A 15,535-nucleotide genomic window follows, 5' to 3' on the forward strand; every position below is an offset into this window, starting at 1 on the left:
GACGCCAGCCAAGTTCATGGCGCTCACGTATACGTGATCATTCGCGAGCCATTGGCCGCGGGGGCCGAAATTACGACGCGAGGTTAGTAGCGCGCTCAGTTTCATTCATGAAACGTCGACCGCGGAACGCGGCCATAATACTTTTGTAATCTGTATTGTGTATACGAGTCTCTGTACGCCGCGGACGCGTTGCGTTAGTGCTGCTGCCGATGTGCGTGCGCCTCGTACCTGTACACGTGATTCCCGCTTTGTGTCGCGTTTTTGCATGGTGTTTCCTGACGAGCGCGATCGGACCGGCTGGAAATTATCGCCGATAAACCTCTGGGACGTCGGTTGGCGACGGGACCGCAGCAGGTGAGTGGAAAAGAGCGCGAGAAAATTCGACCTTCGGGTCGCCCACTGTTTTTTTTTTCTCTTCTTTTGCGTACCCTATCGTACCGCTGCGATCAGCCGAGCTCCCGCAGCTAACGTCAGACTGGTCGGACGATCAGTATGGTCAGTGCTGTCACTCGCTTGACGTTTGCTCGCTATTTCTTAACGTTTATTTGAATTCGGAACTTGGCTTATGAATGGATTATGAAGAGTGGAATTTTTCCTACGATTATCCGAAGAGGCGGTGAGTTTTAATTCCACTCCGGCTAAAGCTCTGCAGCTTATTTCTTCACGCTGCTTCGCGCGTTATTGCGCTTCGCATAAAGAGAAAAAAAGGCAATTCGTTCCGTGAATATATCGCGCGATGGAAAAGAAGTTTATACGGGAATATATAGATCGCGCATGACAGTATTTTAACGAAGCTCTCCTCAAATATAGAACTTTCTTTTTCAAATAACCGCCGTATTTTATATGTATGTGTGTGCGCGCGCGCGCGATTATACATATGAAGAAATTGTGAGTAAATTGGGAAGATAAGGATTCATATTATTTGTCATCAACGAACATATCTTCTGAATTTTAACTAGATAGAAAGATGTGTTTACACTCTCGTGCACTTCGTAAAATAAAAAGAAAAGTAATTGAAACGAATAATTTTAGTTTTGACAAGTTGTTTTGCTATAGATATCTATATAAAATTATTGAGAAATAATTACGCTCGAAACAACTGTCATTGAAATAATTTTGTTTCAATTTTTTTACATGCCACATAACAAAGCAATTGAAATAATACATTTAACTCTTGTCTGACATCACTTCTTAGAAAAACGTACATATTTTATTTCTCGATCGACATGTGTAATGTTTATTAACCCGCGTAAAGGTTATTATTTTATTTGTTTCTCGCGACTGCTAAATGAGAAAAAATGCTGAAATAACCTTATCACAAAATAACAATGTAACCGATTTTGATAACAGAAAAACAATATGATGTTACTTCGCCCTGCGAAGTTATTAATTTATGTGCAAAGGGTCAATTTATAAAATAGATAAGAATAATAGGAAAAATATTTTTATTATTTTTTATTTTTATTATTATTTGGAGGGAATCACGTCAAATAAATCATAATAAATTAAATTTTACAAATTAAATTTTACAAAATCATAAATTTTACAAAAATATCTCCAAACCTTTAATGAAAGACTTGCTCCAATATTCTTAATTTTTTTCCACGAAATGAATTTATGTTGTCAATACAAATTCTATTAGTTAAATTTAATTGAGATTTCGACCAATTTCATGATCTTCCCAGACTATTCCTACTTTTAAAAACTTTAGTTTACTGTAATCATTATAATTAATGCCTATTACATGTAGAAGTGAACTTGTACCACCGTTTAAAAGCACCAACTTTTTATTGCGGGCGAAAAAATGATTTAAAATAAACCGAAACCTTGGAAATGAGAAAAAGAAAAGAAAGAGAAGTGGAATGGTCTGCATGAGAGAGTTGGTCGAAGGTTTTTTGCACAATTTCTTGGGGCTCTCAGACCGCAACTCGGCAACGTTGCGACCTGTATATAATCTGTCTCCTTTTATCTCATCATTTCTCTCTTTCTTCCCCATTTGCCTCCTTTTCTTTTCCCCTTTCCATGTTTCTGTCCTTTTTCTTACCGTTTGCCAAAGATGACGAACGGTGACAAAGGGGAGACCGCGCTCCGCAAGAAATGACACGATGCTTGACTGGCCCGAAAGAACAAGAGCGACGATCAGTGGTTGCTCGATGAAAGATCCGAGAGTTCAGGCTTTTCTTAAAAAAATTTATACAAACAAATGTTTGAACGTTTTGCAATATTTTGCAAATTTATATGAAAATGTCGGTATAATGATAATTCAACACATTGTTCTCCAAATATTTAAAGCGAATAATTTATAGTTGACAAAAATTAAATTTTCGTTAAATACCTACACAGAGAGAATTTTCTCTTAGAATTTACCCTAAAAATCATGGATAATATAGTATATTGGAAAAATTTTATAAGAATTCTCTGATTAATATTTATCACATAATAAAAATATTAATATCTACCACAATAAGATATAAAATATGTTCGATTAATTTTATTATATACATAGTAAAATTTACTATGTACATATTAATATTTTTTATTGTGGCAAATAATCAGAGAAATTTTTATAAAATACTTCTAGTATAATATTGTTCCATGATTATCATGATTTTCAGGGTAAATTCTAAGAGAAAATTGTCTTCGTGTATATATTTCAAATAACAAAAATTATTTCAAAGGGACATGTGATTTAAATAATTAGTATTAAAATTGAAACAGAATTCTTTTAATATACATAGTTCATCAGTTCTTTAAATTCTTAATGCTCTGGGACCTATATATTAATGCTTAGACCTATTTGCCGAAATTAATTTTGGACCGCAGAAGGTTAATTTGCGAGTGAGTGATATAGAGCTTATTTGCGATTCGTCCAAAGTCAACGATGATTCACGATTTTTTTCTTCCCGAGCCATCAGCAATGTTGAGTTTGGCATACGGGTTCGTACGCACCCAGATACGACTTGGAAAGTTTGTAGCCTGCCCGCATCTGGAAACCCAATAACAGCCCCCTCAAGAGAGATATTACGTTGCTTTCATTAAGCTTAAGACAATAGACACTCCACTTTTGCGATAGACAGACTACACGTTGAACGATATTAATATAATTTGTTATCTTGTTATTTGAACTTTTTTTTTCTTCAAAAATATTTAGCGTCATTAGCAGAATCTATAATTTTACAAAATAATTAATGTATATTATATATATAATAATTTATTATACATAATGTATAATGTCAATGTATAATTTGTTATACATCATGTATAATAAATTATATAATACAATATATAACGTATTGTATAATACTATATAGCATTTTAATAATTAAAAATAGAGTACACAGGCGATAATTCGACTTGTGTCAGTAAATCAATCCAAGATCAAGTACTGTGAAAAGACTTTTTTAGATATTACACGAGATATACATATTTTTTCGTGAACAAAGGTTTTTACTTGGGTTTTTAGAATTCAGCGTGAATGATGAACCACTTAGCACCCTGGGTTATGCTTTATCGAAAACTCACAAAGTTTGAAAAAATGTCAGGTCACGTTTCTTCATCCTTTTTGGAAACGATAATCGTCCTTTTCAAATACAGGTAGACGGTATACTGCAGTCATAGGATAACAGACATTCCTAAGCATCTCACTATAATGGATACTTAGAGAACAATGACGAATTTCAGATTTACAACATTCTTCATTATATCTATAATATCGTTCAATTTTTACTTGTATAATTTTCAGTTAAAAAAAGACCCGATAAAAAATATGTTATTCAACGAACCGGTACATTCACGTAATTACTGGTTTTGAATGTGCTTTTGAGCTCTGATTATCTATCTCAACACTTAAGTTTTTGGATAACAAGCAAATAAAATCAATAGATTGTCAATAACGTGCGCAAGTGGAGAAAGCACTGATAAATAATAAATAAATAAGTTTATCATGCAGAAGCTAAAATTAAATGTGTCCTATACATAAAATTATAAAATTTATATGTGATAAAATATATAATTATTCTATAATATAATCATATATAATACATTTTTTATTATAAAGGTATATATAATATTATGATAAATATATAATATTTATTATTAAAATAAACACGCAATAATAAATTTATCTGATTATTCAGATATGACCGTTCAAACCATTTCAATATTGATAATTTAAATATCCTCTTTTGCAGTATATTATTATACATAATAAAATAATTGATAGTTAATTATTGACAGTTAATGAAATACTTTCGCTTCATTTGCATGCGATTTCAGCTCGTTTGAATTTATTCGCATAATCCTTTTTACTTACGATTAAAAGTAACAAGAATTATCGATGATCCATATCGTGTTTTTAATTTATGCAACTTAATGAATTTTCACTGGAAATTTATATGAAATCAATTTTTTTACGCGGCGCAGATAAGCATCTGAATGATTAATAAAAAATACCCAACAAATTGTAAGCTTCATCAAATAGTAGTTGATATCAAATGTGAAACGTGATTATAGGCGCAATCGAGAAATCATCGATGCTATCTTAACTTTTTGATGCTTTTCCGGTAACATTCGCGGAATTGTCAGGATTCTAAAACATTGATGATTTATTATTCTTTTTTTATTTAGCACGATAGGTGATTACATTATTTTCGAAATTATGATTTCGTCAAAAGACGTTATCTTTCATGAAAATATCAATCATTGTCGCGCGTTGTCAAAGATAATCATGAAAGATCTTTCACTTTATGTACACAAAATTGAGTTACTCTGCTTTAATTAACTTTCGTTATCGTTCGTCAAATATCGCGGCAGGGGTGCTGATAATTTGCGAGATAAACTTCATCGGTTCGTTAAGTTTATTTTATGTTTAGTTGAGTGCGTATCATTGCATAGTGTATGAGCTGTCGAGTGTCACGCATAAATCACACCTACTTATTCACATAAATTTACATATAAATTTATATAGTCGATTTTATATATATAATCTTTTGTTATATATATATATATATATATATAATCTTTTGATTTTATATATATAATTAATATTTTTTCTAAAATTCTAAATTTTCTACGTAAATTTACTACAAATTTTAACTATCAAATATTATTAGCAAAATAAAGCTTATAAGCTATGATATAATATAAGGTATAAAAAGACATTAAGTGCTAATTATATCGAACAATTTCTTACATACATTGTACTTGCAAATAACATCATTTCTCAGAATGATAAACGAGGCAGTTTTTAGACGATAAATAAATTCTGAACAATTTAATATATTCGATATCGCGGCAAGTGCTCGCGCTTCGAAGAAGCTTCGTTTTCTACCGTTCCGAAACTTGTTTGTAGACTATCTCAGAATTTCTGAGAGAGAACCGCGTGTAAAGGGTCGTGAGAGTAACCGAACAGTTTTCCACCTACCATCTGGCGACTGAGGTTCCAGCCGGAGTAACCTGATCCCTCGTCACGATAGAGATTCAAATAACCTCCTGCGCTCCATCCAGCGTAAAACAATGGGTTCCCCTTCCCCAATTAATACAAAATTTAATTTGCATCTATGATATTAAACAGTGACAAATAAAAATTTAATTAATAATTAGCGAGGATCTGTTTGAATAATAAATTCAACTAATTAGTAATAATATATCGGTTTTTTAAAATATTTCGGAATATAAAAGCAATTGACAAAAATAATAAAAAGAAAAATTTACGCACAGGTTTCAGTATTTAAAAAGTAATTAAAATTGTAGCTATACCTATATATTGAAAATTATTGCACCATGCAACTTCACATTATTCGTTAAATTATGACGTAAATATAATAAAAATACAATGAAATTACAAATGATGACAATGAAATTAAATATAACATTAAATATTGAAAAAATGAAATGAGTAATAATTGTTGACAAAATCAGATCCTAAATCAGATTTTAGAATCGTCTAAAAATCAGTTTGTTAAAGTTAAGTTTAGAGAACCCGTAACATTCCACACGCACTGCATCATCGAAACAATTGTACGAGTTATATAACCATTCAGTGTGTTATAGGACGCTTGCTTCGCTTATATTATTACGCACCGTCCTTTGCCGAAACGATATCGATCGCGTATCTAAAAGCGGACTATTTAACGGTTGATAAATAAATGTATCCCCCACGAACCAGAATATCGTGCCAAGCCGGTGAAGCTGGTATAAAATTATAATTGGGACATCGTGTCAAGTGATCTCTCTAAGCGCGAAGAAAATCATATAATTACCAAAATCCTTACCCCATGTTTCCCCTCTTTCATTTTACGTATATTTATCCATCCGATAACTTTAACATTTTTACTTGCGTAAACTCTGGCATTTACTATTTTTTAATATTTTGCGATTAAATTATTAATAAATAATTTTTTATACAGACAAAATGGACATGGAATCCCTATATGACTACGGTGAGGATGATCAAGATTTTTACGAAGAAACTCCTGCAACCAGAAAGGGCGGCTATCCCATCGATCACAGATCCATAAAAGTAAGTGGATACATAATAATAAGTAGAAAAAAATTTAAAGTTTCGTTGCATACTTTTTTTTGAAAACGAATGGACGATTTTTTAAAAATGAACGAAGCGACAAGTGCTATTAAAAATCGATACAATAAAAAAATATTACGTTTCATTAAAATCGATTTTATGTCACATATTTTTTTTCTGACATTTACAATAATAATCTACTAGGTATAATTTTGTAATATAAATTAAATTAAAATTATTATAAAAAGTATACAAGTAAAATTATATAATTAAAGTTAATCGAAAATTATATTAAGTTATTATTATATCTTGCGGAAGTATAATATCAGAGGTTTTAATCAGAAATATTTGTTTTTAACATATTAATGGAAACTTTTACTTCGATTTTTTCTACTGCTATAATATGTTATTATTCTGAAAACAATCTTCAGCAAATAATTTAGAACACATTTTGGTATATTTTAATATACCTTTGAAAAGAGAATTCGCGAGTGTGTGTTGTGCGATTTTTAATTATCATTTTCATTACTGCCATAATTTTATTTATGAAACAGTTTAATATAATTTAGAACATTTTCAAAATATTAATAAATACATAGTACTTAAATTTTATTATGTACATAGTGAAATTAATCGAACATATTTTATATCTTGTAATCAGAGAAACTTATAAAATTCTTCCAAAACCATATATTGTCCCTCGATTATCATAATTTTTAGGATAAATTCTAAGAGAAAATTCTGTCTGCGTATACCTATATTTTCAATATATTTTTACTTGTAAAAGTCAAGAGAGAAGTCGCTATATAGGGTACATGTTTACAATTAGCTATTTTTATTAACCCTATATAAGAGAGGAAGAATCAAGTTTTGTCGAGTAGGGTAATATCGTGTTCAAGTAAAGGCGAGTCTGTGAATGAGAAGCGCTACAGATATTCTTCGCTCTCGACGACGCGAGCGCGTTGGCCGAGCCGGTGATTGTGCGAGTGCCACTAACAATTCGTTCCTTGTCGCTCTCCGCCTTCGTTTTATGAATGAACGTAGAACCGGCACTCGGCCACCCTCCTTCCCCTTTGCTCTCATCCGCTTCCCTGCCGCAGCCTTCCACGCGCCTTCAACCTCTAGCCTCTCTGTCACCGACTGACCCTCGTCCGTCTCGCTTCTACTCCTCGTCACCGTCATCTCTTTCGCTCTCTTTCTCTCGTCTCGTCTCTCCCGCTCTGTCTATCGCTCAGCGAAGCCGAACGCGTTTGGTCATCGTTGATTCTCTGTAAAACATCGAACAACAATTCCGTCGACTTTTGGTTCCTTTGGTCGATCAAGCCTCTTCAAAAGGCTCGCGATGCTGTGAAACACGTAGTAGCGTCTCTGTATATTCCGCTGTGATTATTTAATTAAATTCTTACTTGCATTCGGATAAATTAATTTGAAAATGTTTTAGAGAAATATATTTTATTTTTTTTTTCAAAAAAATATTTTATGTATACTTATATAGAGAGAGTGTTGTGTGTTATAACACTTTATAAATATGTATATGAAATCTATATAAAAGATCTACATATAAGATTATAAAGAGTCGAGCCTTTTTATCGATATACGAGTAATCAGATAAGGAATATATTTGCGATTTTATTTAATTCACACCAAGATAAAGCAAATGTGTGAAACTTATGAAATCTTATTTTATCAAATCAGTTTGAAAAATAATACTAGTTCTCTTTGATATCATTTTATATAATAAATGTCTTGTAAATTAAAACACGTGCTATTTATAGATTGCACTTTTTGATACTTTTTCACATTTTGATTTGAAACGCATGTTTATCATTATGTTATATAATGAAATATTTTCACTAATAACATTCAATCTAGCTTGTGACATTTAGCAAATGTTAAATACAAGTATAAAATTATCATCACTTTTTTGTCTCTTTTTTTTTTCAGTCGCGACTCATTCAATTACACTAAATTTAATTGTAAATTTTTAGTTGTAACATTTTTTTCGTACGTTCCGATTGTAATTGTTTTCGACACAAAAGTGTCGACTAATAAATATTCTATCGAATTTAATTACGTAAAAATCAATACCAAATTTTTAACAAAATCTGACGCAGCAAAAATTGAAAATAAAAAGTATAGTCTCGTATTTCATTAAAAAATGAAATCGTAACATTGGAATATTTTTTACAAATCTTTTCTAGAATTTATACAAACACTAACCGTTTGCAAGATAAACATTAAATTGGTTATAGTATTTTTTTTATTAATTTACGCTCGAGCAGTTAAAAAACTTGTTTAAATTAAATCAACTTAACAAACGTTTATTAAAACGTACATGGATGAAGTGGAAGATATAAAATTAAAGGGAAAAAAGGGCAAATATAGCACGATATATTCGTGAAATTTGAATGAACCACAACGGCCTGACTCAATCGTAGAAATCCATGTGTGCCAGTTAAGAGTGAAACAAGACATGGAAAAGGCACGGGAGTAAATGTGACGCGAATATACAAGGGAGGAGAGAGAGAGAGAAAGGGAAACCTAAGCCGCCAGAAATAACATCCCTTCCCGCATCATATGCGGCCAGACCTTCTTGCATGCGTCTCTCTGATCGTTCTAGTCGTATGCACCGTTGACTGCGTTGCCTACGTCATACATTTGCCTGTTGCAGCGACGTCGACGACGACGACGACGACGACGGTGCAGCAACACTTCGTCGTCCTACACGCCATTCTCGTTCTTTGATTTTTTTTTCTTCCACATATTTTCCCCATGTGATGGCAAAAGCAATACAGCTTCTATCGCGTCGTCCACTCTTGTTTGTGTACATATATTTTTGAGTATATTATATTTTTATTAGCATAAAAAAACAAAAAGCATGACTAGACACACGCAGATCCAGCTCTATATATGTATATACATTCTATATCGCAATATCTTGCGCGAATTCCATTTTTTCCTCGTTATTAAACATTGAGCGCTATTATTACATCGCCTTTCATCGTTCGTTATAATATTTTTGTTACCGACTACCCACGTAATGCACATGCGCTTCGCAGCTAGTGCACTCACATCCCACGCCTTCCATTCTTGGCCTTCTATCCGTTCTTTGCTTTCTGTGTGCACGGCAGCAAAGACATATAAAAGGACAATGTAATTTTAGTTTCATTTAATACATTATTTATTCAAAATGCTGCAATATCATATACCTTCTTAAATCACGTTCTTAAGTCTTTTTATTGCTTTTTCGACATACTTGATCGCAGTATTCGTTGCACACTTGACTTCATCTGTGCAGTGTCCTTTTATAACTTTTTCAACATCACCGTTTTCATTCATCGCCGAACAGGCGATATTAAAAGACGTGTCAAACTGTATGTTTCAATAATAATGATATGTACATTTGTAATTATATCATTAGGTATTGCTTTTTTATTTATATCGGGGAATTTTCAGAGAATTTTTCACAACACTTATTTGATTGTGGAATACATATTACGAGATTCGTGATTTATATAAAATTTATTTGTCTTATTACAGTTCATGAAATTATCAATTATCGGATTATCGACAAGAACCATCAATAATTTTTTAATATTTAATATATTTTAGTACGTAACTTTATATTTTGTAATTAAAATTTTTTCAATAAAATTGAATTTTATAATACATTCAATAACACATATGCACAATCAGAGCTTGATTATAATCATTTTTATCTTTCGCCACTAATAGTAGGTTGTCCAGTTGATTTAATGACTGAAAACTTGGCTATCGATCTCAAATTAAGCGTTATGGGCGCGGTCTATCCGCTTCCTTCGTTATAAGCACGATATATTTCCGCCAATATTATTATACATTCTCTTATATCATTCAATTCTATATGTGTGTCGATACGTATCTCAAACTTACGCAAAACGCGTCCAATCATAAAATACACATATCATTTATTTGATTGTATGGAGTGTATATTACGAGAGATTCGGGATTTTTGTAAAGTTTATTTTCCTTATCACTGCCCGTGGCATTATCAGTTTATTGACAAGAACCATGAATGAATGCGCTAGTAATGTATGGAAAAATATGCTAAAGTAGAAATAATGATTATTTATCCCACAATGGAAACATACAATGTATTATTCCATCGTTGATGGAAATTTTATAAGCAAATTAATTACCCAGAACGAAAATATTTATCAGGGTTTTATAAACAATGCAGTTATTATTTTTTCATGAAATAAAATAAGCTTATAGCGCCGATTCGTTTATAAACGAAGGAAATGTTCCGCGGCATTGATTTTTGTGATAAGTTATTAATGCGAATCGCGTGAATGGACTGCTCGCTAAATTAATTTCGTCCGCATTTGAAGTGGATATAATCGTAGCCACGTCTGACCGATTAATTAATCAGCGTAATCGATAAGATATCGAGGTCGGCAAATGCAATGCAAGAATAAAGTTGGTTTCATATGATTTCATAATGTTGTGGCAATTATCTGTATGTATATGTATGATTTATTTGACTGTTATTTTTTTTTAATTAATATAGTATATTGCACAACAGAGGGCTTATGTCTTCTCGTCCAAGTAATTTGACAATATTCATATCTGTCACGTTAATGGAATTAACATGCAATATATTGTGTAATGTTTTTCTTCTCTGTTATGTATTATCAGAATTTTCATTATAAAACACATCCTATCAATTGTACAGAAATATTCTATAAAATAATTAAAATTAATTACGCGAATATATATATATATATCTTTGTGATCCTATGCGTAGGTATATAAAAGAAGGACGAAGAATCGCTCAGGCTCCGATTGACTTTAATTAATATTAATATTAATATTCACAGATCAAAGATAATTTCGTAGGAAAATATACGTGCATGTGCAATAAAGAGAAAGAGAGATAGCGCGCTTATACGCAATTAAACATCTGTCAACTTAATTATTGGATTCCAAACATCAAACATTTAATTATTGGATTGGATGCGCGATAGACTAAAAGTTTAGTAATTTATACAGTCGTATAACAGTTATAGAACAGTAGAAGAACTGTCATGCTAATTATTAGTGAGTTTGATATACTCGGGCAATTGATCGAAAAATCTACCAGTATGCGCGTCGTCATTTTCTCGAATATATACATATCACTTGGGCGCGTATCGATAAGCTATATCTTATTTTTAAATGTGCACACATACATATGCACGTAGTATCCCGAAATAATAAAAAAAACATCAATATTCCGCTTCGTCCAGTTTTCCGCTTCGCGTGAAGTTTTTTCCATCTGTCAGGTGATCAGCTGATCGACTATGCTCGCGTTTTGCACATTGATTCATTCCAAATCGTCCATGCCGATTTAATTTCCATACAGTTAACAACTATATGATTTTTCGACGCTTGTTGGAACGGCTTTGACAAAACAAGTCTCGTTAGTTAATTATATTTATCACATGATCGGAGATAACATGTCGCGTAAGCCTGTTTCGCGATATTGTTGTCGTTGCATTTGTAAATGTTATGTAACGCGAATGAGTTTTGACGGCGAGATACAGTCAATTGGAATGTCAAATTATACCTTGTTCGTGCTTTTTACACGAGTACACACATACGTAATTAACACGTTTTTGACGCAGACATTAACATAAATTATACTCGGCGTAGCATTATTTCGATCGTGACAACAAATCGAGTATTATCGAATATCGATGGAGCAAATTGAGACAGACGATTTTATCTCGAAATAAATTGTAAAAGATAAACTGTAATCTCGCAAAAAAAAGACCCGAAAAAAATCCACACTTTCTATACATAACTCGATTTTCATCGATTCACGTCTATTGATTTATATTTTCCCTATCGCTTTTCTTAGTCAATTTTTTTATTTTATCGGGCAACGTATATTTAAAAAAAAAACGAGAGATGAGCGACAAACAACTTGCTCGATATTTCGCATCTGTGATGTCGACGCAAAATTTATCTTATCGCTTAATGGCTCGAATGTCGTGCACGATCGAACGGATCGACATTCGCGCTAAAGTGATCCGATCTATTACCACACTCATCGATAGAATTGGCTGTTGAAATATTATGCACGCGTGTGGTCTCCTTACTTAGAAGATCCCTTACAGAGAATTCACTGTCGTCCATAAATGAAAATGCTTTTGAAAGAAATGTGTTTATGAAATGTTCGCAAACACGCGATAATTCTCCTTCCATATGTATATCGCTTTATCGATAATTTTGTAAAGAAAAAAAATTAGATGTTGATAAAGTGCACGATCTTGGTGACGAAATGAAAATCTTATCCATTTATCATAAACATAAGACTTTTGAGCGCTCATCTTTTTATTTCTAACTTTTTTTACAACTAAACGGCGAGCAATATTTAGACTCGCTTGAAAAGAACATGATGTTTTTTACGACGATAATGCAAATCCCGCTTCGGTATCTTGATAAAAATATATTCCCACGATAACTTCGGCCACTTCATGACTTTCCGTCAATCAATGTCTGTTTTTTTTTTTTTACTCATTTTGTCATATAAGCGAAGTATATAAGTTTTTAAATACAAGTCTTTAAATACATGTTATCATGTTGAAAATATTCGGGAAGAGTTCACATCCGTTAGGTCATGTATGTGCGGTGTCCGACATGAATTGAAGATCCTCCAAACACATTCACACGCGCGCGCGCGTATACGCCGAGGGTCAAAATAAAATTACGCAAAGTTCACGCGCTCGAAATGCGACTAAACGATAACGCTTATTCATGAATGAATCGATCCAGTCTCTCAATCGTGTTCGACGAACGACGTAACTTATCTCGGGATATATTCTCGGATTCGCCGTGGCGTCGCGCTCGTTGATTCGCTCTTCCTCCTCGTCGCCGACGTCGTTGTGTATATCGCTGCGCGAATAGATTTACATGTCTGAAAAGACTATTACCGAGAACGAAACGCGCGCCTGAAAGTCTGCTTCTGCCATCGGCGAAAAACAATTGCGATTCCGCGAGATGTCCAAAGTCACTAAAGTAACGTGACAAATATTCGATTGCGTTAAATATGATACAGAGAGAGAGACATGTCTTTTTTTCTCAATTCTTGCTTCTGACTTGAGAATAGTCACTCGAAAGAATTTCATTCAATCTCGACTCCCTCTTACAGACTCGTGTGCGCGACGCGTGTGTTTGTGGGAGGCTTTTGTACTCGAGATAACCGATATTTATCGCTTCCCCAAGTATCAAGAACTTATATACCGTCTGAGATAAAAATTTGCGTAAAATTTGCGAGCAAGGTCACGGTCAATGTTGATGAACAAACAGTGCGACTACAAATTCTATAAACATCAGCATTCGGCCATCTTATCGTGCATAACCACCGGAATTTTACTCGCTCTGGCAGATAACGTCGTTGTATGCGATGTCTCGGTTGCATATTATATTGATGAATGCGTCAATTGGATAGATCTTCGGTCAGCATTGTATATCGATGACGAAAGAGGAAGAGATGGAGAAATAAATTGAAGTATATATAGAAAAAGATCATATGAGGAAAGATGCAGAGGAATAGAATATATGTGTCAGAATTTGATTGCTTTTCTATTTATCTGTAGATATGTTATATATATTCTCACATCGGTGAGGATAAACAAAAATTATCAGTATCGTAGATTGTAGTATCGGCAGAAAGTGTTAACGAATTCGATCATTCACTATTAACGTGACACATTTTTCCCTTTCTCTTCTATCAATTGATTTAAATAAATGGTACACTATTGATAAAAGAATTTTTATAAAATATTTGAATAAATTTATTTAAATCTTATATTATTTTATTTAAATCTAATACGAAAAATTATTTTTCAGTGTTTTTTTGTGTGTATATATAAGAAAATTATATAATAAATCTTATAAAATTTTGAATCATGATTATAGCGAGATAATATATTTCGAAATTTTGAAGTTTTATTTAATGACATTATCAAACTGGATAACATCATTTATATCTTTTCATTAGATCGAAAGAATTGTTTCAAGTCGAGCAGACAGACATGTTTACGCATGTCGAGATTCGAAATCTAAATTTCTTCCGTACGAGTCACGTTCATTGATTCCTCGTAGTACTAGATCACGACACGCGCGCGTTACATGTCGTTACGTCACTCGCAACGTTTCATTCAACTCGAAGTCTTTCATATATGAAGGTCAAGCGAGTCGTGACTATCGCCGGCACGAGCACACACTCTCCATTCTTTTTCCACTTCGAGTTGTCCCCCTCTTTTCTTTATTCCCTTCTTCCTCGACAAGCAACGTACACTGCTTCCTCCTTGTCGAGAGCAATCAATCGTTATCCCTTAATCTGCCTCTCTCATTGTTCAACGTATTACTTTATTCTGTAAAATTTGTCAACTTGTTCTTTTTACATCAACAAATATTTAAACATACTCGGAACAATTTTGAATAAGGATGTTGAACGATATCCACGATAAAAATCATCCTGTTGATGCGTATTACCGTAAAAAGAATACGCAGTATTTATCGTAGCAGTTTTTTTTAAATAAATAAAAAATGAGCGGTGTATATCAACTCGAGTTAATAACATGTATTTTTATTTATTAGCGCGACGTTCGAAACATGGGCAGCTTTCTGATCAACGGTACTGATGGTAACGATAGGCTGACGATCATGACGAAGTTGTTTAAACAAGAGCTGTCCTCCGATGCTGAAGAAGAGAGTCTGGTGTCGACCCTCCTCGGCAGAGACACCTCCATGCAAAAGGTACCTTCTGTCTCGGACCTCTCCGACCCGGAAAGCTCCTTAGGTGAGTCTTTACACTCAGCGTCTCAGTATTTCAAATGTCCTTTCAGTCAAAACATAACTTTTCAAAAGCACAGTTTTACACGTAACTAATTAAGAATGTATTATAATAGCTTCTGTAATAATATCCAGTTTATTATTAAATTTACATAAATATATGTATATATTATTTAAATTAATAAAAAAAAA

General features: G+C 32.9%; 1 protein-coding gene across 3 annotated transcripts in view; it reads left to right on the forward strand.

Annotated features, from left to right (window-relative positions):
* Positions 1-4: 4 nt before the first annotated feature.
* The window catches only part of pnt (ETS transcription factor pointed), a 114,253-nt gene continuing 98,722 nt past the window's right edge, over positions 5-15,535 (forward strand). Inside the window, exons 1-3 of one of the 3 annotated variants that reach the window (XM_029315084.2) lie at positions 5-354; positions 6,408-6,520; positions 15,149-15,350. In XM_029315084.2, the coding sequence (XP_029170917.1) occupies positions 6,413-6,520; positions 15,149-15,350 (310 nt within the window). In that variant the 5' untranslated portion in view covers positions 5-354; positions 6,408-6,412. Of the gene's footprint in view, positions 355-486; positions 617-6,407; positions 6,521-15,148; positions 15,351-15,535 lie in introns of those variants that run through there. The other 2 variants (XM_029315083.2, XM_029315086.2) reach the window with 2 other exon arrangements.

This window comes from Nylanderia fulva, unplaced genomic scaffold, assembly GCF_048542155.1.
Source record: "Nylanderia fulva isolate GAGA-0341 unplaced genomic scaffold, ASM4854215v1 Scaffold16, whole genome shotgun sequence".
In the NCBI taxonomy this organism is placed as follows: Eukaryota; Metazoa; Arthropoda; class Insecta; order Hymenoptera; family Formicidae; genus Nylanderia; species Nylanderia fulva.